Genomic DNA, 27786 nt, shown 5'->3' with positions numbered 1-27786 from the left:
TGTATCTCTAGGATGTATTTGGTAGTTACAAGTTTGTACCCTTACAGAATGTATCTCCAATTCCCCCACCCCTAGTATCTGGTAACCACCATTCTATTTGCTTTTACAAGTTCAGCTCTTTTAAAATCCGCACATAAGTGATATCATACAGTTTTCTCTGACTGATCTCACTTAGGATAATGCCTTTATGTTCCTTCCATGTTCCTGCAAATGGCAGGGTTGCCTTCTTTCTCATGAATCAGTAATATTACATTGTGTGTGTGTGTGTGTGTGTGTGTGTGTGTGTAACATCTTCTTTATCCATTCATGCATTGACGGACACTTAGGGTGTTTGCATATCTTGGCTTTTCTGAATAATGCTGCAATAAACATGGGATATCTGTTGTTTATTTCATTTATATATACCCAGCAGTGCAATTGCTGGATCATAAGGTAGTTCTATTGCTATTTTTTTGAGGAAACTCCATATTTTATTCCACAGTGGCTGAACCAGTTTACATTCCCACAACAATGTGTGATGGTTCCCTTATCTCCACATCCTTGCCTACACTTGTTCTCTCTTGTCTTCTTGATGATAGCCATTCTAACAGGTGTGAGTTGATATCTCATCATGGTTTTGATTTGTATTTCCATGATGATTAATGATATTGAGCATCTTTATATGTTCCTTTTGGCTATTGAACGTCTTCTTTAGAAAAGATGTCAATTTAGTTCCACTGCTTATTTTTTTTTTAAAGATTTTATTTTTCCTTTTTCTCCCCAAAGCCCCCCGGTACATAGTTGTGTATTCTTCGTTGTGGGTTCCTCTAGCCGTGGCATGTGGGACTCCGCCTCAGCGTGGTCCGACGAGCAGCGCCATGTCCGCGCCCAGGATTCGAACCGACGAAACACTGGGCCGCCTGCAGCGGAGCGCTCGAACTTAACCACTCGGCCACGGGGCCAGCCCCACTGCTTATTTTTTAATCAGGTTGCTTGATATTTGTTACTGAGCTGAAAAATTTCTCTAAATGTATTAAATAATAACCTCATATCTGATATATGGATTGCAACTGTTTTCTCCCATTCTGTAGGTTGCCTTTCAGTTTTTCAGTTGTTTCTTTTGCTTTGTAGAAACTTTTCACTTTGATGTAGTCCCACTTGGTGATTTTTGCTTGTGTTGCTTGTCCTTTTGGTGTCAAATCCAAAAAATCATTGCAAGATCGATGTCAAGGAGCTTTTCCTATATTTCTTCTTCTAAGTGTTTTATGGTTTTAGGTCTGATGTTTAAATCTTTAATTCATTTCAAGTTAAGTTTTCTGAGTAGTGTAAGTAAGGGGTCTCCAGTCTTCTCTGCCTTTGTATGGGGTCATCTGCTCCACTCTTCTTCCTCCCTCTTGTGGCCAAATTCTTAAGATACTGTGTTTTTAGTTGTTACCATTTACCAGGTGGTACTGGAAACTTTTTTTTTGTTTTCCAGAAGGTGGCACTCCAGCTCATGTTTGTGATTTCTCCCTTGTCCACAAAACAGATCTGTTTTTTTGAGATGACTCAATTTACCAGATTTGCTGTCACAGGAATGTGCACAAAGAGCTAGTTGCAGAGTGTAGGGGGATATGGGTTTAACACTGGGTGGTTGGGGGTTCCAGTGGATCTGGAGGGGAGATCCTTTGCTGAGGTACCCCTTGAGGCTCATGGGTAGACTTCCTGCTGAAATTCTGAGCCCCTGTGCCCCTCTAATTCCCTTTGATATTAGTATCTTCTCTCTTACCTAATGTCAGTTCTCCCTCCACTCATGATCTATCCACCCCTGTAGTCGACATACCTCTAGAGAGAACCGGGTTCTCCAGCTGTGTCCAGCCCTGCTGGAGTAGCCTGGGCACTAACTCACTGCTGTTTTTCTCTGGCAGGACAGTTTGCCACTGCTGAGTAGTTCATCTTCTGCAGTGTTGCCTTGAAGCTGGTGGTGCCAGGAAATCTCCTTTGCCTATCTTTACTGTGACCAAACTCACACCTTTTTTCTGCTCCAGTAATGTGCTGGAATCACATCTCCAGAAGACTTGCCTTACACAAAATCTCTCTCATTCACAGTTGTCTGCCCAAGTGTGCACTCTCCAGGCTTACCTGACCATGGCCAAGGTTTGGGGCAGGTTTGTGGGCTCCTGCTGGCTCTCTAGCCCATACCAAAGTCTGTCTGCTTATTACTGGATGCACAGGTGGGTGAGATTCCTCCTGGATCCCTTTGCATTTGGTGCTGGTTACTACAACTTCCACACAGGCTCTTTTGTTCATGGTTGGATGTCCAATTCTTTATTACTAAAGCAGGACAATAATGGGGGACGTCTTTAGTCACTGTAATGCTGCTATCAGCCTTTGTCTTTATAATTTTTACTCTCATCCATCTAATTATGTAGATTGCAGCCTAAATATTATCACTATTGTGTTGTCAAAAAAACACCAAGTCAGGGGCTGGCCCTGTGGCCGAGTGGTTAAGTTCGCGCGCTCCGCTGCAGGCGGCCCAGTGTTTTGTTGGTTCGAATCCTGGGCGCAGACATGGCACTGCTCATCAAACCACGCTGAGGTGGTATCCCACATGCCACGGCTGGAAGGACCCACAACTAAGAATATACAACTATGTACTGGGGGGCTTTGGGGAGATAAAAGGAAAAAAAAAATCTTTCAAAAAAAAAAACAACACCAAGTCAAAATTTTTGTTTCAAGGGATTCTGGATTGATATTTTACCCCTGGAATCTGACAGAAGTGATATAAACCATTTCTGAAGAAACAAATTTTAAACACAAGCATCAATGATTCCTACAGATAAATTTTAAAGAAATATGAACTTAAGATAAAAAATTCACTAAGACTACTAATAAACAGGGCGCCTTTAGTAAGAGTCAGAAATATCCTTAAACCATGGAATCAGATTTGCAAATATATGTATTTAAATTATTAGATAATAACTTCAATAAGTATGTTGAATACATTTAAATAAAGGATGCTATGGAAAGTATGAAGGAACAACAAGAGACTATCAAAACTGACCATTTGGGAAGAACAAAATGGAAAATCTCAAGAGAAAAAAAATGCGATTGAAATTTGAAATTAATGAGTGAGTTAAATAGCCAATCAGCACAACTTACGATAGAATGAATTTATTGGAAGAAAGATTTGTAAAAATTAAACAGAACAGAGTAGAGCAATACAAATAATGAATGTTTCAGTGATGTAGCAGGTAGAGCAAGTAGATCCAATGGTGTACATCTAATTGGGGTTCCAGAGACATATAATAGAAATGTAGAGGCAATTTTCAGAGGAGTATCTGTGTTTAGTAGACAGCATATGAGGGTTATGGTTACCATGTTGAACGGATGGACATCAGAGGAAGCTGTGAATACATCTGTGAGTAGAAAGAGAAGAACAGTACATGCTGTAGCTGCTCAATAAATCATTTTGTTTTCATGATTATTGGTTAGGTTGATGATGAAGAATGCAATTTTCTGCTCTGTTCTCACAAAATTCTCCTTCCATTCAGTTTCCATGTGCACAGAATCACACCTAAGTCTGAGATGGTAAATGCATAGTTTGTCTGCTACCATTTCTCCTTCTGTACTGATGGCAGACATCTTGACTTTCTTTTCTAATTAATGTCTTCATTCCTTCAGATTTCTTCTCGAAACGGTGCCCCCAGAAGCAATGATTGATCTGATTTTGGGAAATGAACACTTTTACATTGTTTCTCAGGCTATACCTCATGCTTCCATGGTGATTTTCTCTTTCCATTCACTTTTGCAACTAGGAGGCTGGTAAATGGCTGGGAGGGAGGAAGACATTCTGGACGGCTAATGCTGTATTTATTTGTAGTTCATACACATAGCTTATTCCATTAATATCATAGCCTTTCTCCAGGGAAGTCTCCAAGACTTCTACCTTTACCCGTATATGGAAAATCTGGGCTACATTTAACATCTATTTTCTACCTTTCATGGCTCCCATGATTTTATTTCTAGTGTGGTTCATCTGAATAAAAAATGTGTTTGCATTGGGACATGTCCTAACGACCATCTAGAGAGAAGACAGCTATTTCATCTTGAAGAGGGCATACAGAGCCTAGTGCAAAAATATTGTTTTGCTTATTTACCATTTGGCCTGAAGACTTAGTTCTTGCCTTCCTTGAACTGGCTCCAAAGAGAAAAAGAGAAAGAACTTCCAGAAATCCTGCCTCTGTTTCTTAGTCCCCATGCCCATTGCCTAAGCGTTCTAACCCTTACATGAGTTCAAGTTACTCTACTTCATAGGAGAAGACTCGAACCTAGGAGTCAGTAATAAAATCGAGGATGATTGAGAATCCAACAAAACCATATGCAAGGTGTTAAGTGGTGGTAATTTGCTGTGTAAAGGTTCCAGAGTTTCCAACAGATTTTTAAAGTATCACTGACTCAAAGATGATCCAGAATCATTGCTCTAGACAGTTTAACTCATAAGTATCTCTGATTTGAGGTAATAAAAATCTGCACCGGCAAGGATGGGCATATAATGACCAGGCTTTTACAACCTGGTCTTGTCTAACTTCTCAGGAGACTTCATAGAGCCATTAAGTTTAAGTCACGTTGAGCTCCAAGCTATTTCTTGGTGCATGACTCTTCCTACCATCCCATTGCATTATTCTTATTTCTCTCCAGGCTCTGTGAAACCAGAAATGCAGTTATAGAATTGTCTACCCTCTCTGACTGCAGATTAATTGAATATTAGTTCCCAAAGGGATTTTAAAGAGTATCTATTTTACTAGCCTCAATTGACTATGAGGTCCAGCATGATTCAGGGGTTTTTTCAAGCACTGAATTAATTTCACAGGCGTGGCTGAACAGAATCATTCTGTTTTACCATATAGAGGGAGGACAGTATTTTCCTAATTTAATCTATTTCCACTTCTCATATATTTGTAAAACCTGAAATGGTAAAACATGAAATTAAGACATTTTAGGAGATAATGTACCAATGATGTTCATTACTGTCTTTTGCCCCAAAGAGAATGACTGTACTTATGAAAGAAAATTTTTCAGTTAAGTTTGGTGATTATACATGGAACAAAGAGATTAACCCAACATTGATGATTTAAGATGTATATCTAGTCAGCTGCATGACTGGAAAGAAATGAAGAGTATTTCTTTGTGTTTTTTGAGAATAAAACCATTTCCTTCTCTCATCGTTTTCTCAGCAGCTGTCACCAAGCAGGTCCATGGAAGGGGATAGAAATCGTACCTCTGTCAACATGTTTGCTCTCCTGGGACTCTCAGATGAAAAAGGTGTGCAGCCTATCCTCTTTCCAATCTTCCTAGGGATCTACCTTGTGACTCTCATCTGGAACATGGGTCTTATCATCCTAATCAGGATGGACTCCCACCTGCGCACACCTATGTACTTTTTTCTCAGTTTCCTGTCATTTATAGACATCTGCTATTCTTCTTCCACCAGCCCAAGGATGCTTTCAGACTTCTTAAAAGAAGAAAAAACGATTTCATTCATTGCTTGTGCCACCCAGTATTTTGTTGGGTGCTGGATGTGTCTGATGGAGTGCTGTCTCTTGGCTGCCATGGCCTATGACAGATATGTTGCTATTGGTAGGCCTCTGCAGTACTCAGCGGTCATGGCTCCTGGCCTCTGTCAGAAGATGATTGCTGGGGCCTATGGGAGTGGTTTCCTTAGTAGCTTAGCTGAAATAATCCCTTGCTTTCATCTCTACTACTGTGGGCCCAATATCATTCCAAATTTCTTCTGTGACATAACCCACATCATATCCTTGTCTTGCTCCAATCCCTTCATCAGTCAAATGATTCTTTTTCTCATAACTTTTTTTGTTGGATTTGGTTCTTTCCTTGTTATACTCTTATCCTATGGTTTCATTGCAGCTTCCATCCTGAAAATATCCTCTATCAAAGGTAGTGCCAAGGCCTTCAATACCTGTGCCTCTCACCTGTTAGTAGAAGCAATCTTCTATGGCACAGGCCTCTCGGTGTACATGCATCCTAGTTCTACCCACTCCAAGAAGCAGAACAAGGTGCTGTCAGTGTTCTGTGTTACCCTCATCCCCATGTTAAACCCTCTTATCTATAGTCTGAGGAACAAGGAGATCAAAGAGGCCTTCCAGAGGGTGATAAAGAGGACCACACATTTACTTCAGTAAGAACAATATTTGTGCAGGTGTTATTTTCCCTATAAGGAAAAGAGGGATAAGAATATGTAAATAACATTTTGTATGTCACAAGAATAGCTAAGTAGAGAGAAGATGTGACAACCTGGCTTCTGGGTTCCTGGTGCCATTATGTTTAGCTGCCACCACCAAGTGATCTGTCTGAGGCAGTGTCATCTGCATTGAACTGCATTTAAAAGGCTTATTTACATAACTAGGCTCAGGTAGATAAAATCTGATGTTTGGACAACAGAGGTTCTGATAGATATTATATGTAGATAAATGACAAGACCTAGGAAGTCATGCATGGTTCTTTCCTCTACAATTTTTAAAATGTCCTTTATTTATTTTTGGTTGTTAAGCACTTTTTATATTTAAATAGAAATAAAATTACTTATAAAATCACATATGTATAAGTTAACAATAATTTAAAAAAGAATACCTTATCATCTGAGTTCCAAACACAGAGCGAGAAAGTCAGTGTGAGAAAGAGGAACACAGAAAGAGATAGGTAGAAAGAGAAATAGAGAGAGAGACACACACACAGAGGGAAAAGAAAGAGAGAGTGAAAAAGTGAACAGAGAGAAGGGAAGGGGAAGGGAGGAGAGGAGACAAAAGAAGAGGAGAGGGGAAAAGATTGATCTGTCTTTATTCCACAATAACTTTGTTCCCTCCATCTTACTCCTTGAAACTCCTTATGAAGTGAGTTGTGAAAAACAGATGGGAGAAAGGAATAGTAGAAAGGAGGGGCACTTTTCAGGTTAAGAGTTGGGGAGATTCTCAGAGGCTAGAAAGAAGTCAAAGTCATCAATTTCTGGGCACAGGTGGCCTGAAGCATGCTCCATGGTAGCTTCCCAGGGACAGCGAAAGACTCAGAAACGAAGGCTGTCATGTTATGTCTAGGGACTCACAGTCTGAGTCCCAGAGATGTGAGCCCCCTAGGAATTCCAAGTCCTTAAGTATGATCAGCGAGCAGTAGAGACAGCCTGTATGAGGGTACCATGGAGACTCAAAGTCTAACCAAGAGAATTTAAAGAAAATTTTAAAAAGAGATATTTTTCAGACAAGAGTTTATAGACTAAGCTTCATACATACTACAGTAGTGTATACACAACATATTACACTTCACTAGTTACATTGCATAGATGTGATTTTTGTTCTATTATTATGTGCACTTGGCAAGTGGGAAATTATCCCCATTTTACAGATAGAACTTTTGGGTATATTGTGGTCTGCCTTGTTCTTCCCAGGGTAGCAAGAATCCATCTTGAAGCTCACTAAGTATCAGATGTGGAACATAAATTGTTTTTACTGATCAGAAACATGTCATTTATTGCTTTGCCATGGTGCCCAATTTCTATACCTTAGGTGTTATATATTTAAAACTATCTTACAAATCTGTTCGTTGAAAATATTCACAACACAGTTTTTATCAGAGTGAATACATAACTATTAACCAATTGGTAAGAGTTAAATCAAATAATTAACTCATTATCCCATCCATCCCTTTCTCCTTAGAAGTAAGATTAGCTGAAGTAGATCCAACATGAATGGGGACCTTTCTAAAACATCTCTGTATCCCTAGTAATGGCAGGGTAGATGAGCTCCATTAAAAAACCAAAAACCAAAACACTAAAACCAAAAGATCGTGGGAATGATCTTAAGTAGATATTTTTTTCTTTTGTGAGGAAGATTAGCCCTGAGCTAACATCTGCTGCCTATCCTCCTCTTTTTTGCCGAGGAAGACTGGCCCTGAACTAAATTCATGCCCATCTTCCCCTACTTTATACGTGGGATGCCTGCCACAGCATGGCTTGCCAAGTGGTGCATATGTCCACACCCGGGATCCGAACTGGCGAACCCCAGGCTGCCGAAGTGGAATGTGCGAACTTAACCGCTGCAAAACAGGGCCAGCCCCAGTAGATATTTTTAATGAAGAATTAGTAATGCAGCATAATATATTGGAAAGAACTCCAATTCAGAACACATAAATTTCACCTACTTTTTTTTTTTTTTTGGTGAAGATTAGCCCTGAGCTAACATCCTCCTCTAATCTTCCTCTTTTTCCCTGAGGAGGATTGGCCCTGAGCTAACATCTGTGTCCATCTTCCTCTACTTTATATGTGGGATGCCTGCCACAGCATGGCTTGATAAACTGTGTGTGTGTCTGCACCCAGGTTCTGGGTCTGCAAACCCCAGGCTGCCAAAGAGGAGCACATGAACTTAACCACTGCAGCACCATGCCAGCCCCTAAATTGCACCTACTTAAAGGGAAGGCATGCTGTTTACTTCACGCTCTGATAAGTGCTTCATAAGCATTGTATAATTTGATTTTATGAAGAACTGCTCCATCAAGTAGCTCATACTATAAGCCCCATTTTTAAGGTGATAATAGTGAGGTTTGAAGAGGTTAATTTGCTCAGGAACACACAGCAAGGATGTGGAAAGCTGGAATTCAACCCAATTAGCTGATACCAGTGCCCATGGTATTAACCTCAATGATCTGTGACTCTGTCATGAATTAGTTTCATTGTATTCCTTGTTGCTCCTATATCCTCACTTATGCATAGGAAATCATGCTGTGTCAGCCACCCAGGGCTGCTGTGATAATTGATTCAGGTCAGGGAGTTGAGAAAGTGTGCATATTTAAAATGGAATCAATTTGTGAACAGGGAAGTGTCCAAATATCTAATTTATTGTTTTTAAGCTGTATTGTTAGCCAGTTGTGTCATCTTTGGTAAATGTCTTAGCACCTCTGGCTTCAATCCTCACCTTGAAAATGATGGTATTAAACTAGGTGCTCTCTCGGTCCCTTCCAGCTCAAAGAAATCTAAGTTCATTAAAAGAAAAGCTATAATTACGAGGTCATAATAGGACCATGGGGAAGTGGGGAATTGAGTCAGAAGGGACATGGCAAAGTGGGATGTGAAATTAGCAGGGAAATCATCTTGATGACAACCATGACACCAGAAGGCAGGTACCTGGAGAGTTTTCTCCCTATAATTGTCTTTTCTCCTCTCACTTCTGCCTTAATAATACATTTAAGAGGATCTCCAGTTGTGGGCATCTCTTTGGCTGTGAGTGGACAACCAATGTCATGGCCAAAAGCGCCCATCCTGGAGTGCAATAGGGCACACCTGAATAATTCTTTTGAAAAGAATAAGGAATTTCAACTTTGGCAAGAACTCTTGTTATCCTGAGGGATCTAGGTCAAGGTGAGAGGGCAAGATTTATAGAAAACAGTGGATTCTGTGTTATCCCAATATCCATGTGATTCTTCCAGTAAGACCAACATGGAGTAAGATTTATGGTCCTCATAAGTTTTATGAGGTTTATGTTATCTCTCATTCTTAACCTCTTCTCATATTTCTTTATCTAGCCTTTTTGTTCTGGTTAAGACTGTCAGTACTATGTTGAATGAGAGTGGTGAGAGTGAGCACCCTTGTCTTGTTCCTGATGTTAGAGGAAAAAGTTTGTTTTTCACATTGAGTATAACATTAGCTGTGGGTTTGTTTTTGATGGCATTTGTTATGTTAAGGTATTGTCTTTCTATTTCCAGTTTTTTGGGGTTTTAATCATGAAAGGATGTTGTATTTTATCCTATGCTTTTTCTGCATCTATGAGATGACCATGTGATTTTTATCTTTCATTCTAGTAATGTGGTGTGTCACATTTATTGATTTGTGCATGTTGAACTATCCTTCCATCCCATGGATAAATCCCAGTTGGTCATAGTATATAATCCTTTTCCTGTGTGGTTGAATTTGATTTGCTAATATTTCCTGACTATATTTGCATCTATATTTAGGATGGATATTGGCCTATAGTTTTTTTTTTTTTTTCCTGTGGTGTCCTTATCTGGCTTTGGTGTCAGGGTGATATTGACCTCCTAAAATTCCATTAGAAGTATTCCTTCCTGTTTTTGAAAGTGTTTGAGAAGGATTGGCACTAATTATTCTGTAAATATTTGGTATAATTTGCCAGGGAAGATATCTGCTTCTGTGGGTTTCTGTGTTAGGAGGTTTTTGTTTACTGATTCAATCTCCTTATTTGTCTTTGTTCTATTCAAATTTTCTGTGTCTTCCTGATTCATTCTTGATAGCTTGTATATTTCTAGGAAGTTCTCCATTTCTTCTAGATTATTCAATTTGTTGGCATATGATTGTTCATAGTAGTTCCTTATAATCTTACGTATTTCTGCAGTATTGCTTGTAATGTCTCCTATTTCGTTTCTGATTTTGAGACTTTTGACTTTATTTCTTAGTCTAAGGATTTGTCAATTCTTTTTGTCATATGGAAAACTAGCTCTTAACTTCATTGATTGATTCTATTGTTTTTTTGGTATGTAACTTATTTACTTCCACTCTGACCTTTGTTATTTCCTTCCTTCTACTCACTTTGGGCTTAGTTTGTTCTTTTTTAGTCCCTGAGACATAACGTTAGGTTGTTATTAGAGATTCTTCTATATGCTTAATATATGCATTTATCACTATAAAATTCCCTCTCAGAAATGCTTTTGTAGCATCCCATTGGTTGTGGTGTATGATGTTTCCATTTCAGTTAGTTTCAAGATGTTTTTTGATTTCCTGTTTGATTTCTCATTTGACTCAATGGTTGTTCAGGAGTGTGTTGTTTAGTTTACACATATGTATACATTTTGCAGCTTTCTTCTTCTTTATTTCTAGTTTCATATCAATGTTGTCAGAAGAGATACTTGGTATGATTTCAATCTTAAACTTTGTAAGACATGTTTTGTGTTCTATCATATGATGTATTCTGGAAATATTCTGTGTGAACTTGAGGAGTGCATGTATTCTGCTGCTATTGGATGGAATGTTCTATAAATGTCTTAGGTCCATTTCATCTAATGTGTGTTTTAAGTCCAACATTTCCTTTGTTGATTTTCTGTCTGGATGAACTACCCATTGCTAAAAGATGGGTATTAAAATCCCTATAATTATTGTATGGTGTCTAAATCTCTTTTCAGGTCTGTTCATATTTGATTAATATACTTTATTGCTCTGATTTTGAATGCATATATATTTACATTTATCATCTTGATGACTTGACCTCTGTATTGTTATATAGTGATCTTTTTTGTCCTTGTTTCTGTGTTTGGCTTAAAGTGTTTTTGTCTGATATGAATGTAGCTATTTCTGCTTCATTTTGCTTTCTCCTTGCATAAAGTGTCTTTTCCATCCCTTCACTGTGAGCCTATGTGTGTCTTAAAGCTGTAGTGAGTCTCTTGTAGGCAGCATATAGTTGGGTCTTGCTTTTTAATCCATCCAGCACTCTGCCTGTTGATTGGTGAATTCAATCCATTTACATTTGGAGTGATTATTGATATTTGAGGACTTACTAATGCAATCTTATTCATAGTTTTCTGGTTGGTTTTTATTTTAGTTGTTTCTTTTCCCCTCTGTTTCTGTGTACCATAGTACATTGGTGATTTTCTTGGGTCGTATGCTCTATTTTCTCTTTCTTTGTGTTTTGTGAATCTAATCCAAGTTTTTGCTTTGTGCTTATCATAAGTCTTATATTTAAACATCTCATAGGGAGGGCAGTCCATTTTTAGCTTATAGTAACTTAACTTAGTCTACAAAAGCCGTACCTGTCTATTCTCCCCTTTTATGTTGTGTATGCCATTATTTCTTTTCACATGTATTGTTTAACAAATCATAGTAGCTACAATTATTTTAACACTCTTCACTTTTAACATTTTAAAGTATAGTTAAGTGGTTTACACACCACCCAAGTACAGAATAAGAATCTTTTTAAGCCTGATAGTGTATTTCCCTTTATTGCTGTGTTGTATACTTTCAGATGTTTTAATGTCACTGACTAATGTCTTTTCGTTTCAGCTGAAAAAACTTCTTACAGCATTTTTTCCAAGGCAGGTCTAGTGGTGATGAACAGCCTCAGCTTTTGTGTTTCTAGGAAAGTCTTTAGTCATACTCGTATCTGAAGTGTAACTTTGTGGGATAGAGTATTCTTGGCTTTCAGTTTTTCTTTCAGTACTGACTGTGTCATTCTACTCTCTCCTGACCTGTAGGATGTGTGCTTGAAAACTGCTGATAGCTTAGTGAAGATTCATATTTAGGTTATAATCTCTCTCTCCTTTTTTTTTTAAGGATTCTCTCTTTATCTTTGATTTTTGATAGCATTATTATAATGTGTCTTGGAGAAGCTCTTTTTTCATGAGATAATGGAGTTATCTGTTAGCTTTCTGAACTTAGATGTTTAAATCTCTCCCAGGTTTTGGAAGTTCTCAGGATTATTTATTTAAATAAAATTTTTGCCACCTTCTCTGTCTTTTCTAATTTTTAACGTCTATTATTCTAATTTGGTTTTGATGGAATCCCATAGATTACGTAGGCTTTCTTTGTTATTTCTCATTCTTTTTTCTTTGCTCAGCACTGACTGGGTTATTTCAAACTCCCTGTCCTGTAGCTCACTTTTTCATTTTTCATCTGCTCTACTCTACTGCAGATGCTCTCTATTGCATTTTTCATTTCATTCATTGAACGCCTCAGATCCTGAATTCCTGTTTGGTTCCTTTTTATAATTTTTATCTCTTTGGTGAATATCTCATTTTGCTCATTTTTCCTCCCTTATGTCATTCAATTGTTTTTCCGAGTTTTCTTGTGGTTGTTTTAAACAGCTGTTTTAAAAATCTTTATCAGCCAGGTTGCAAAATTCTGTGCCTTTCAGCTTTGTACTTTGAGAATTATTGTTCTCTTTAGGTGATGACATATTTTCTTGATAATTCATGTTTCTTGTAGGTTTGTATTGCTGCTTTAGTATTTGAAGTAGCAGACATCTCCTTAAATCTTTACTAATTGCCTCAGATGGGGTATGCCATCTTTTGTGATTTTATAGGTGAGTTTTCCTCTGCCTTTGTATGGGTACACATGTTCCACTCTTCTCGTTCCCTCTTGTTGTAGAATTCTTAAGCTATTGTATTTTCTCTGGTTCTTACCACCTAACCAGTCTCACTATTGGAAACCTCTATTTAGTTTTCCAGAATGTGGCTCTAGAGCTCCTGTTTGTGGTTTCTCCCTTGCCCAGAGACCCTGATCTCTCTTTCTGAGAGAACTCAGTTTACGAGATTTGCTCTCACTGCTGCTCTCAAGAATATGCACAAGAAGCTAGTGGCAGGGTGGGGAGAGGTGTGGGTTTAAGACTGGGAGGCTGGGGTTTCTCGTGCATCTGGTCAGGAGATCTTCTGTTGTGGTACTCTTAGTGGCTCCTTGGTGGACTTCCTGCTGAAATAGGGAACTATACTTCATTAATACCTTTGATATATGTTTTTTTGATCCCTTTCCTGATCTCCTCTCTCTCTCCAGTCATGGATTACTTGTTCAGTAGTCGAGGTACTTCTAGGGATAAAGAGGTTTCTGAATGCATCTAGCACAACTGTGGTATCCTGGGTACTCAGTGACTGTTCTTTTTCCCCTGCAGGAGAGTTTGCCACGACGAATTGTTTAACTTCTGCAGTGTTGCCTTGGGAAAGGTGGTGCTGAGAAATCTCCTTTCATTGTCTTCACTGTAAACAAATTCGTATTTTTCTTCAGCTCCAATTGTGTGCTGGAATCCTCTCTCAGGAAGTGCGACCTTCTGCAAAGTCTCTCTCATTCATGGGTGGCGCTCAAATCATCTCTAGCCTTTGCTCAACCCTGACCAAGATGGGTTGGGGCAGGCTCACACTGATCCTGCTGGCTTTGTAGCCCATACTGAAGTCTGTTTGCCTGTTACTGGTTCACAGGTGGGCAGATTCCTCCTGGTCTCTTGGCATTTGGTGCTGGATACTACAACTCCCACAAAGGTACTTTTGTTTGTGGATGACTTCTAATTCATTGTTACTAAAGCAGGAGAAAAAGGAGGAATGTCTTTTCAGTGCTAAGATGCTGATATCACTCCTTTCCCTGATAATTTTTAATCTTATCTATCTACTTATGTAGATATGCAGTCTATTTGATGTGAATATTATAACATCAAAAAACATCAAGTCAAAATTTTTGTTTAAAGGAATTCTGGCTTGGTGTTGTCCCTAAGGTATCTGACAGAAGTAATGTAAATCATTTCTGAGGGAACACATTTTAAACTGAAGCATCAATGTTTCCCACAGATAAATTTTAAGGGAACATTGTTTAAGATAAAAAAAATTACTCATCACGCAATTAAACAAGGCACTTGAGCAAGAGTAAGAAACAATATCAAACTATGGAGTGCAATTTGGAAAACTATGTATTTATATTATTAGCTAATAATTATTTCAATAAGTACATTTTAAAAGTTTAAATAAAGGATATTATTGAAAGTAAGATAAAACAATATGAGACTTTCCAAGCTGACCATGTGGATAAAGAACAATGTGAAACCTTTAGAGAGAAAACAAAATGTTATGATTGAAATCTGAAATTCAATGGAGGAGTTAAACAGCCCACAAGCACAATTTATGAGAGAACTAATTTACTGGAATAGAGATCTTTAAAAATTAAACAGAGCACAGTAGAGGAATCCAAACAATGGATGTTTCAGTGATGTGGAAAGTAGAGCAAGAAGATTCAAGATACAGCTAACTGGGGTTCCAGAGGCATATAATAGAAATATTAATAGAAATCTAGAGACAATGTTAAGAGTATTAGCTTTGTTTAGTAGGAGCACACCAGACTTAGGCTACCATATTGATTGAATGAACGTTAGAGGAAGCTGTGAATGTCTCCGTGATTGCAAGAAGAACAGTATATATTGCAGTTGCTCAATAAATCTTTTTGTTGTCATGATTATTGGTCATGATGATGATGGTAACGATAATGAAGAATGTGATTGTCTCCTCTGTTCTCGCAAAATTCTCTCCCCATTCAGTCTTACTGTGGACATAACCACATCTAAGTCTGGGATGAATTACACATATCTGTCTGTTACCATTTCTCCTCCCGTATTGACTACTAATCTTAAATTTCTTCTCTAATTAATAACTTCATTCCTTCAGAATTATTTTCAAAACAGTGCATAAATCAACTGTTTTCAAAACATGTTCAAGGGACTATGAAGCAATGATTGTTCTGATTTTGGGGAATGAAACTGCCCACCTTACTTCTCAGGCTATAGTCTTATGCTTCTATGGGTATTTTCTCTTTTCATTCATTTTTGGAATTAGGAGGCTGAGAAATAGTTGGGGAAAAGAAAGACACTCTGGGTAGCTAATGCTGACAAATATCTGTAGTTCACAAACGCAGTTTATTCCATTAATGTCACAGCCTACTTCCAGGGAAATCTCTAAGACTTCTACTTTTAACCATATACAACTCTTAGGCTGTATTTGGCATCTATTTTCTACCTTTCACAGCTTTCTATTATTTTCTTTCTAGTTTGAGTTCATCTAAATAAAAATGTGTTTGTGTTGGTAGTTGTTCTATGACCATCTGGAGAGATGACAACTACAGCATCTTGAAGAGGGCATTCAGTACCTAAGGCAAAAACATTATTTTGGTTATTTACCATTTGGCCTGAGGACTTAGTGCTTACTTTCCCTGGACTGGCTCCAAAGAGAAAAGGAGGAAGAACTTCCAGAAATCCTGCCTCAGTTTCCTAATCCCCATATCCACTGCCTAAGCATCCTAACCTTTACATGAGTTAAAGTCAGTTTATTTTGTAGGAGAAGTCTTTAACCTAGGAACCATGAATAGAATGGAGGGTGACTGAGAATCTAACAAAACCATGTGCAAAGGCGGTAAGTAGCTGCAGTTTGCTTGGTAGATGGTCCAGAATTTCCAAAAGAGTTTCAAAAATATCTCTGACTCAAAGAAGATCAGAAATCACTGTCCTAGATAATTTAACTCATAAGTATTTCTATACTGAGGAAAGAAAAATACACCTCTGAGGAAAAGAGCATAATGGCTCTTTCAATCTTTCTTACCTAATTTCTCAGTATCTTTCTTAGCATCGTTAATAAGAGTAAGTCACATCCATTTCCAAGCTGCTTCTTGGTGTGTGACTTGTCCCACCATCCCATTGCATTATTCTTATATCTTTCAAGGCTGTATGAATGCAGAAAGACAGCTATAGAAATGTCCACACTCCCTGATTACAGATTAATCGAACATTAGTTCTCAAGGAGATTTTAAAGAGCATGTATTTCATCATCCTTATTTGACGTATGAGGCTCACAGGATTCAGTGGCTTCTTCAATCACCGAATAAATGTCAGAGCCATGCCTTGGCAGAATCGTTCTGTTTCACCATATAGAGAGATGACAGTGTTTTTCTGGTTTACTATATGTCTAAGTCTCCTATTTTTTTTGAGGAAGATTAGCCCTGAGCTAACTACTGCCAATCCTCCTTTTTTTTGCTGAGGAAGACTGGCCCTGAGCTAACATCCATGCCTATCTTCCTCCGCTTTATACGTGGGACGCCTACCACAGCATGGCTTTTGCCAAACGCTGCCGTGTCCACACCTGGGATCTGAACTGGCGAACCCTGGGCCACTGAAGCTTAATGTGCAAACTTAACCGCTGCACCACCGGGCTGACCCCTCCTATATTTTTAAAATCTGGAACAGAAAAACATGAAATCAAGACATTTTAGTAGATAATGTACTAATGGTGCCTGTTTACTGTCTTTTGTCCCCAAAGAGAATGACAATATTTAACTAAGAGAAGTTTTTAGTGAAGTTTCTTGATTATACATGAAACACAGATTAACTTGACATTCATGATTGAAGATGTATACACACTCAGTAGCATCACTGGAGAAAAATAGTGTCTTCTTTTGCTTTTTGAGGATGAAAACATTTCCTTCTCTCATCTTTTTCTCAGCAGATAGTACTGAGCAGGTCCATGAAAGAGGATAGAAATCATACTTCTGTGGCCATGTTTGTTCTCCTGGGACTGTCAGATGAAAAAGAGCTGCAACTTATCCTCTTTCCAATCTTCCTAGGGATCTACCTTCTGACCATAATCTGGATCCTTGGTCTCATCCTCCTTATCAGGATGGACTCCCACCTGCCACACCTATGTACTTTTTTCTCAGTTTCCTGTCATTTATAGACATCTGCTATTCTTCTTCCATCAGCCCAAGGATGCTTTCAGACTTCTTAAAAGATGAAAAAACAATTTCGTTCATTGCTTGTGCCACCCAGTATTTTGTTGGGTCCTGGATGGCGCAGGCTGAGTGCTGCCTGTTGGCCGTAATGGCCTATGACAGATATGTTGCTATTGGTAGGCCTCTGCAGTACTCAGCCATCATGGATCCTGACCTCTGTCAGAAGATGGTTGCTGGAGCCTATGGGAGTGGTTTCCTTGGTAGCTTAATTCAAACAGTTTCTTGCTTTCATCTCTACTTTTGTGGGCACAATATCATTCCAAATTTCTTCTGTGACATAACCCAGATTATTTCCTTGTCTTGCTCCAATCCCTTTATGAGCCAAATGATTCTTTTTCTGGAATCTATTTTTGTTGGATTCACTTCCTTCCTTTCATCCTCTTATCCTATGGTTTTATTGCAACTTCCATCCTGAAAATATCCTCCATAAAAGGTAGTGCCAAGGCCTTCAATACCTGTGCCTCCCACCTGGCTGTTGTGACAATCTTCTATGGCATGGGCTTCTCTGTGTACCTGCAGCCTAGCTCTAGCTACTCCAAAAAGCAGAACAAGGTTCTGTCAGTGTTCTATGTTATCCTCATCCCAATGTTAAACCCTTTTATCTATAGTCTGAGGAACAAGGAGATCAAAGAGGCCTTGATGAGGGTAGTAAAGAAGGCAACATATTTATCTCAGTAAGAATAATATTTGAGCAAGTATTATTTCCTCCATAAGGAAGACAAGGGTAAAAATATGCAAGTGACCTTTTATAGGTTACAAGAAAGCTAGGTAGAGAGAAGAAGTGAAAACTTGGCTTCTCATGTCTTAATGCCATTATGTTTAGCTGCCACCACCAAGTGATCTGCCTAATGCAGTGTCAGCAACATTGAATTCAGTTTAAAAGGTCTTTTTCCATGATTAGACCTAGGCAGGTAAAACAGTGTTTCGAGATTAGAAGTTCTGATTGATATTATATGTAGATAAATGAGAAGACCTAGGAAGCCACTCAAATAGGTCTTTCCTCTACAATTCTTAAAATGTCTTTTATTTATTTTTAACTAGGTATTTATTTATGTTTTGATTACAATAAAACAAAATCATGTATAAAATTAAAGATGTGAAAATTAAGAGTAATTTTAAAATGAATACTTTTATAATTTCATCCCAAAGGCAGAGGGTGTGAGAGGGAGGGACACAGAAAAAAGAGAAATGGAAAGAGAGAAAAAGTCAGAGAGAGAAAGAGAAAGAGGAGATGAGAGGAGAGAAGAAGGAGAAAGATAATCTAGCTTTATTCTCAAATAATCTTATTCCCTCTATCCCACTGCTTGAGTGTCCTTGTGAAGTGAATTATGAAAAAAAAATTGGAGAAAGGAATGGTAGATAGAAGGGGCACTTTTCACGTCAAGAGTTGGGGAGATTCTCAGAGACTAGAAAGAAGTCAAAGTCATCAACTTCTGGGCATAGGTGGCCTGGAGCATACTCCAAGGTAGCTTCCCAGAGACCATATAAGACCTCAGAAATGAAGGCTTTCATCGTGAGTGTGGGCGACAGGGTCTAAGTCCCAGTGCTCTGAGCCTCTCAGAGATTCCCAGGCCTTAAGTTTGACCAGGGAGCAGCAGAGACACCAGACTTGAGGGTACCATGGAAACTCAGAGTCCAACCAAAAGAACTTAAAGAAAATTTAAGAAGAAATATTTTTTTCAGGAAAGAGTTTAAGTACTAATCTTCATATGTATTATATTAGTATTTATACAATACTTTCAACTTCATACGGTTACATTGCATAGAAGTGATTCTTTTCTATTAACACGTGCAGTTGGTTGATGAGGAATTATTCCCCTTTTACAGATAGAACCTTTGGGCATATTGTGGTCTGCCACATTCTTCTCAGTGTAGCAACAATCCATCTTGAATCTCATGAAGTGTCATGTGTGGAGCACAAATGGTTCTTAGTGACATAAAGATGTCCTCCATTGCTTATCCATGGCACCCAAATTCTACACTTTGATGTTGTATTTTTAAAACCATCTTGAGGGCCTGTTCAATTTAAAAGATTAAATTATTACAGTTCTTACCAGGGGGATATATGACTACTAACCTATTAGCAAGAGTTAAATAATTAACTCATTGCCCCACCCACTCCTCTCTCTAGAATTAATGATAGCTGAAGTAGATGAAACAAAGAATGAGACATTCCAAAAACATCTCTGTATCCCTAGTAACAGCAAGGTAGATGAGTTCCATCTAAACCAAAAAAGACAAACAAGTTTGTGGGAATGATCTTAAATAGATATTCTTAATGAATGCTTAATAATGCAGCATAATATGTTGAAAGGAATTCCAATTCAGAACACATAAATTAAGCCTATTCTTAATAGAAGACATGCTGTGTACTTCACATTCTGATAAGTGATTTATAAGCATTATCTAATTTGATTCTATAAAAAGCTACTCTGTGAAGTAGCAACTATGATCAGCCCCATTTAATAGGTGATAATGCTGCGGCTTCGAGAGGTTAATTTGCTCAACCAGTAAGTGGAAACCTGGAATTCCACCCAGATTGGCTGATAACAGTGCCCAAGGCATTAATCACAATAAGTCATGACTCTGATACGAATTAGTTTTATCATATTCCTTATTGCCTTGATTTCCTCACCTATGCATAGGAAATCATGCCATATCTGCCTCATGGACCTGCTAAGATGATTGATTCAGGTCAAATATTTGAGAATATGTATGTATGTATCTATCTGAAATCAAAGAGTTTTGTAAACAAGGAAGTGTCCCCATACCTAACTTATTATTAGGCTCTATTGCCAGCCAGTTGTGTCACCTTGGACAAATCCTTTAGATCAATTGGCTTCAAATCCTCACCTGGAAATTGATGATATTAGACTACGTCATCACTATGTCCTTTCCTACTCAAATGACTCCTAGGTTGTTAAAAAAAAAAAAAAGCTACGTCAATCTTGAGACCATAAGAGGACCATGGGGAAGTGCTGAATTGAATCTGAAGGGACATGGCAAAGTGGGGCATGAAATTAGCACAGAAAAAACTCCGTGATCACCATAACTCCAGAGAGCAGGTATCTGGAGGGTTTTCTCCCTATAATTGTCTTCTCCTTTCATCTCTCACCTAACAACACATTAAGAGGAACCCCAGTGGTGGGCATCTCTTTGGCTCTGAGTGGACAGCCAATTTCATGGCCCAAATCACTCATCTTTGAATGCAATCTGGTCCGCCTGGAAAATTCCTATGGATAATAAATAAGTGACTTCACCCTTTGGCAAGAACTCTGTCTTCCTGGGGGATCTATGTCAAGATGAGAGGACAAGATTTACAGAAAACAGTGAATTCTGTGCTATTTCAATAGCCGTGTAATAATTCCAGTAGGACATTTGTGGAGCAAGGGTTATGGTCCTCAGTCTCTTTCATTCTCGAATTCTTCCCTCTCCCTCATTTATGCACCCTCCACTTAGGGCCCTTTCTCAGGTTCTCTTTTTCCTTACCCAATTTCCCTGACCCTCAATCAAAATAATAACTTCAAAACAAAAATATTAGGTATTACTCTGGTGAGGAGTGGATGTTCAGTTCTAGTTCTCAAATTCTTAAGTATATGATCTTGAAATCTGTTAATTTCTGTTTGTTGCTTATAAATTGGGGACAATAGAATCATCTAGAATCCAATGAGATAATGTCTATAAAGCCTACACACTACAGAAGTTAATAATTGAGCACTCAATCAAAATATTAAATTGTGAATTACAGGGGACTTAACTAAGGTAAAACATATTTGTCTGTTTCCCAACTTTATCTATTCCATGAATCTTTTTAATTTAATTTTCCCTTGGGGATTGTGCTTTTGCATAATTATTAATTTGGTTTCTATTTCAGTATATAACTTTGATTCATAATTTCTGAGTAGCAGCAAAAGCCAAGCTGGTCATTTCATGATGATATGACAAAGTTTTCACATACAATTCTATTCGTCTTTTGAAATACTCCAAATAACCATCCATTGTCATCTTTGAAGACCCTATGGGTCTGGAGACACTAGCACTGGTGACCCAAGTATTAGAGATGACCCACCAGATGAACAGGTAGTGTTGGTGGGACTGTTTCTTTTATCCTTCTTTACTATGTTGTTCGTCATTCAGCAACATTCCTGGCTTTCTTAACCTGATTTTATATCCTGCACAAAATTGCAAATTGTCATGTCCTTAGTAGATCATATTTAGAAGGAGTTTTGGTTAGCTGTATCCCCACAGTAATATCTCCAACCAAAATTTACATCAATCATTTTTTCTTCTACAAACTGCCTTGGCAGATGGTGAACACACGCAAAAAATTAACCAGAGAGAGTGAGTATATTCAGAATGTTTTTTTTCTTTTCCTCTAGCTTACCAAATTATAAAATCATACACTTTTAGGATCAATTTTCTCATGAACAAGTGAAACAATCCACAACTCCTCACAGTTTTCTGTGAATGATGAGCTACATAGAATACATTTAGTCATGGCTGCCTTTGTTACCAGAATGTTAGTAAGAAAGTGAAGAATTTTAGTACAATTATTTGATCAAAAGTTTGACTTATTTTCACCAAATTGATCAATTATGTTGTTGTTTCAGGGATGTTGTGCATGAGAGTTTATACTTTCAAAATGTTTTCATTGAATGTAATGCATCTGGGATAAATAGCTGATAAATTATATTAGCAACAGTCTATTTAAGAGTAAACAGAAAAATTTTGACACTCATAAAACCATAGCGCAAATGAAACAAAAATCTTTCTCGACATCAAAGCTCATCATAGCTTGATGGTAGTTGTCAACTGACCCAAGTGTACATGAATCAAAGCAAACTAAGTAGAAATCATTTATGTGGTTTGTGTCTGCATGGCTCCAGGTGGTTTAGCTTGCCTGCGCACTAGGTCTGAATCTATACCTGACCAGAGGTAATGATGTCCGATTGTCTACAGAGCTGATGATGTCTCAGAAATTTCCCCAAATTAACCCGTACAACTCTATCGCACCTAGCATTCCTATTCACGGATATAGCCATCATTCATGGTTATCTGTAAGCAGTCAATGATAATAATAGCCAACATCTATTGAAAAATTAATGTGTACCAGATTATGTGCTGAACATTGGCACGAATTTCCTAATAAAAGCCTCCCATTAACCTTATAGTTTAGAGGCTCTTGTCGTCCTCACTTTGTTAAAAGTAAATCATACCTAGTGTGTTTAAGTGACTAGGACCAGTTCATAGAGTGAGAGAGTATCAGAACTAAATTTTTTTTCCAGTTTTAGTGAGATGTAATTGATATATAACGTTGCATAAGTTTAAGGTGTACAACACAATGATTTGATATATGTAAATATCGTAAAATGATTACCACAATAAGATTAAACACCCATCACCCCACATAGTCACAGTATTCTTCCCTGTGATGAGAACTTTTGTCATCTATTCTCTTAGCACTTTCAAATATACAATACAATATTGTTAACCAAGTCATCTTGCTGTATGTTATATTGCCAGAAATTATTTGTCTTATAACTGGAGATATGTACCTTTAGGCCACATTCACTCAATTCCCCCACTTTCTACCCTCTGCATCTGGCAATCACAAATCTTATCTTTGCTTCTATGAGGTTATTTTTTTTTATACTCCACATTCAAATAGATCATATGGTACTTGTCTTTCTCTGATTAATCTCAGCACAATTCCTTCAATGTCTGTCCAGATTGTTGCAAATGCCAGGATTTCCTTCTTTTTTATGCCTGAATAATATTCTCTTATTATACATATTATTTATGTTACTTATACATAATTATACATACACATGTTGTTTATATTATTTTTACATTTATTATATGATTTCTTTGTCCATTCATCTGTTGATGGACACTTAGAGTGTATCCACGTCCTGGCTATTATAGATAATACTGCATTGAACATGGGAGTTCAGGTATCTTTTTGGGACAGTGATTTCATTTCCGTTGGATATATACCCAGGATGGAATTGCTGGATCATATGATAGGTTTATTTTTAATTTTTTGAGGAAAATCCACATTATTTTCCACAGTAACTATACTAGTTTACATTCTCACAGCAGTTCATATGGTTCCTTTTTCTCTACATTCTTACCTGTAGTTTTATCTCTTGTCTTTTTTGATGATAGCCACTCTAACAGATGTGAGTTGATATCTTATTGTGGTTTTGATTTCAATTCCTTGATGATTAGTGATGCTGAACACATTTTCACATATCTGTTGTTAGTTTGGATGTCTTCTTCATAAAAATATCTATTCAGGTCCTATACCAAAATTTTAATTGGATTATTTATTTGCTGTTGAATTGTATGAGTTCCTTATGCATTGTGGATATTAACCCCTTATGAGATATGTGATTACAAATATTTTCTCCCATTCTGTAGATTACCTTTTCATTAGCTTATCGTTTCTTTTGCTGTGCAGATGTTTTTTTATTTTCATATAATCCTTCTTGATTATTTTTAATTTTTTTGCTTGTGCTTTAGGTGTAATATTGAAAAAAGTCTTTTCCAATACATGATCAGAAGAATTTTCTCTATGTTTTCTTCTAGGAGTTTTATGGTTACTGGTCTGACATTTAAGTCTTTAATTCTTTTTGAGTTTATTTTTGTGAGTGGTGTAAGATTGGTGTCTAGTTTCATTGTGTGCATGTGAATATCCAATTTTCCCAAACCCGTTTATTGAAGAGTCTGTATTTTTTCCATTGAGTATTTCACGCTCTCTTTTCAAATGTTAGTTGATCATATACCCACAGTTTTATTTCCAGGCTCTTGATTCTGTTCCATTGGTCTAAGTGTCTGTTTCTATGCTAGTACCATACTGCTTTGATTACTATGGCTTTGTAATATAGTTTGAAATCAGGAAGCGTAATGCCTCTTTGACAGCTTTATTCTTCTTTCTCAGGATTGCTTTGTCTGTTCAGGGCCTTTTGTATTTCCACAAAAATTTTAGGATTGTATGTTCTATTTCTGTGAAAAATGTCACGGGAATCTTGGTAGAGACTGCATTGAATATATCGATGGCTTTGGGTAGTATGGATATTTTAATAATATTAATTCTTCAAATCCATGAACATGGGATACCTTTCCATTTACTTGTGTCTTTTTCAATTTCTTTTGTCAATGTCTTATAGTGTTCAGTGAAGAGAACTTTAACCTTCTTGGTTAAATTTATTGCTAAGTATTTTGTTTTTTGATGCTGTTGTGAATGAGATTATCTTATTTATTTCTTTTTCAGACAATTTGTGTTAATATCTAGAATGCTTAGTTTGTATCCTGCAACTTTATTAAATTGATGGATTAGATCTAACAGGTTTTCGGTGAAGTTTTTATGATTTTCTGTAGATAAAATCATGTCATCTGCTTATAGACACAATTTCAATTCTTTATTTCCAATTCTGATGACTTTTATTATTATTTTTTGACCCAGTTGCACTGGCTCTGACCAAGTACTATCTTGAATAGGAATCTTGAGAATGGCCAACTTTGTCTTCTTCCTGATCTTAGAAAAATGCTTTTGATCATCCACTATTTAGTATGATGTTAGATGTTGGCTTGTTGATAGGGCCTTAATTATGTTGCATTTAGTTCCTTGTATACCTAATTTATTGAGAGTTTTTATCATTTAGTATTTTTTGAGAATTTTGAAATCTGTATTCATCAGGAATATTGGCCTGTAGTTTTCTTTTCTTGCAGTGTCCTTATCTGGCTTTGGTGTCAGTGCTGGTCTTATAAGTGAATTTAGAAGTGGTTCTTCATCTTCAGTTTTTTGGAAGAGTTTGAGAAAGACTGGTCTTAATTCTTCTTTAAATATTTGACAGACTCACCATAAAACCATCTGGTCCTGGGTTTTTCTTTGTTGGGAGGCTGTTGATTAATGATTCAATCTCCTTAATTGTTATTTGTCTGTTCAGATTTTCTGTTTCTTCCTGATTCAGTTTTTCTAGGTTGTATGTTTCTTGTAATTTATCTATGTCTTCTAGGTTGTTTAGCTTGCTGAAGAAACCATAGGACAAGAGAGTATTCTTGGTGTGGCACTGTGCCAGCAGGGTGAGGGGCAATGGAGTCAGAGTACAGCTTCTCCTTTACCCTTTTAATGTGGTTCTTCTTGTTCTCTGTGGTTAGTGGAGGTGCTTCAGCCTCATCCTCATGTTTTAGGATTTTTGCAATGATGTCCTGTCTGTGAATAGTTGGTAATTGTTCTTATGAGGGTTACCAAAGTCAGGAATGACCTATTTTGCCATCTTGATGATGCCACTCAGAACAGAAACTCTAAAGTCTGAACCCTAACCACAGTACTATGCTATTTGCTAAGTTGAAAAATATCCTACATTTGAGACAATATTTGATTGTAATTGTGAGTTTTACTAGCCTCCTTTTAAGACTGGCTCCTATGAAGACTTCCCTAAGAAGACATTTCATAACTTTATTAGCATACATGCTGTACACCAAGAAAATATCAGGATTATAAATTATGATGCAATTATCCAGGCCATTTTGAAGATATTATATTAAATATATTTGTAAAAAGGCTTGAGAAGTTATTATAAACAGGATAATTTTTCTTATAGGTGAAAGAAGAAATTTTTAAAAATCTATCTAGATGACTGTCTGGGAAAGAAGAGCTATTACAAGTTTATTCTGGAATGATGCCACTTATGCTTTACTATTATAAAGCCACAATTATATTTTTAATTATTAAAAGTCTTTTAAAAATTGATTTTAGTCAATGATGTCTATCATAGATAATTCACTGAATTTCTATTGCTTTTTAAAAAGTTCTCTATCAACTTTTTAAGTATTATTTCTTTATTTATTTATTTTTGAGAAAGATTGGCCTTGTGCTAACATCCGTGGCCATCTTCCTCTACTTTATCTGTGGAACACCTGCCACAGCATTGCTTAATAAGCAGTGCACAGGTCCTTGCCTGAGATCTGACCTGGGAAACTCCAAGCCGGTGAAGTGGAGAGTGAAAGCTTAACCACTATGCCACCAGGCCAGCCCCAGATCTCTTCTAATTTTCTTGAGACCTCATGAAGTAATTGAGAACCTGAAACACTGAGAAGGTATTTCTTGACAATTGGAGAAGAAAACTGGGGTCTTTCCACCAGGACAATAAAGTGTTTTCCCTTTTTCAGTGCTCAATGAACGAAAAGAAATGGCATCTATGAGCATTGTAATGCTATTGTTTCGCCTGCGTCTGCAATCCATTCTTTTGTCTCTTTTCTGATTTTAGGAGCACGAAGCCAATGGTTTGGGGAGGAAATATTACAGATATCACCCATTTCATCCTCTTGAGATTCTCGTATTTCTCCAGAATCATAGGAGTGCTCTTTGTTGTATTCCTGTTGATCTACATTATGACTCTGACTTGGAACCCGTGCCTCCTCATCTTAACAAGGATAGATTACCCGCATCCACACATCCATGAACTTCTTCCTCAGTTATCTTTCTCTCATTGATATCTGCTATGTGACCTCTACAGTCCCCAAGATGCTCTCCAATTTCTTCCAGGAGCAGAAAAGTATCACCTTTGTGGGTTGTATTATTTAGGACTTTGTCTCAACCATGGGACTGAGTGAGTCTTGCCTCATGACAGCCATGTGTTATGACTGATATGTTGCCATTTGTAACCTACTTCTCTAGTCATCCATCATATCACCAACCCTCTGTGTTCAGATAGTGCTTGTGTCCTATATGGTTGGACTCTCTGGTTCTATATCCAAATTATGTGTCATGCTTCAGTCCTACTTCTGTGGGGCTGACGTCATCAACCACTTCTTCTGTGACATGCCCCAACTGTTAGTCCTGTTCTGCTCTGACACTTTCTCTGTAGAACTCATAATTGCTATATTTACAATGATCTTTGGGATAATGTCTTAGTTATTATGATATCCTATGGCTATATTATCACTTTAGCTAAAGGCAAGTTCAAAGGTTTCAACCCCTGTGCTTCTCACTTGATAGCAGTGACCCTCTTGTGTACCTCAGGTATATTTGTCTACTTGAGTTCCAGTTGTGGCGGTTCCTCCAGCTTTGACAGTTTCACATCAGTCTTCTACACTGTGGTGATTCCCATGTTGAATCCCTTGATTTACAGTCTGAGGAACAAGGAAATCAAAGGTGCCTTGAAGATGTTGCAAAATAAGTTAGAGTATTGCTGAGGTCACAGATTATGAGATTTCTGACCAATTTGTCTTGTCAGAATCACTTTCACCCACAGCAATATGCACACTAATACACTATAACAAAATTCATACTATCTTTGGACAAAGAAGGCTTGTTTGACCCAGATAATATGCCAAAATGAGCCAATAGCTTACTCAATGCCACACAGACACAATATCTTTAAGTCCCGGAGGTTCATTACTTTCACTCTACATGAGGAGTGGCCTTATCATTTATTAATCTATCTGCAAGTATTTGTGAAACATCAGGGTTTAGAAACGTTTTGCTTCTTCTTGCTTCTGAGATT

The 27786-nt window shown here is 37.5% G+C and overlaps 1 protein-coding gene and 1 pseudogene across 1 annotated transcript; both read left to right on the top strand.

Moving 5' to 3' along the window:
* Positions 1-5249: 5249 nt before the first annotated feature.
* Positions 5250-6161, top strand: LOC139040680 (olfactory receptor 5A1-like). Its single transcript, XM_070487432.1, has one exon. The coding sequence runs from the start codon at positions 5250-5252 to the stop codon at positions 6159-6161; it is 912 nt and encodes a 303-aa protein (XP_070343533.1).
* A 20399-nt stretch (positions 6162-26560) lies between these two features.
* Positions 26561-27475, top strand: LOC106846471 (olfactory receptor 5AN1-like; annotated as a pseudogene).
* Positions 27476-27786: the final 311 nt, after the last annotated feature.

Source organism: Equus asinus, chromosome 17 (assembly GCF_041296235.1).
Source record: "Equus asinus isolate D_3611 breed Donkey chromosome 17, EquAss-T2T_v2, whole genome shotgun sequence".
NCBI classification, from domain to species: Eukaryota; Metazoa; Chordata; class Mammalia; order Perissodactyla; family Equidae; genus Equus; species Equus asinus.
The sequence above is the reverse complement of the archived record's forward strand: the minus strand, read 5'-3'. Positions and strand labels throughout refer to the sequence as shown.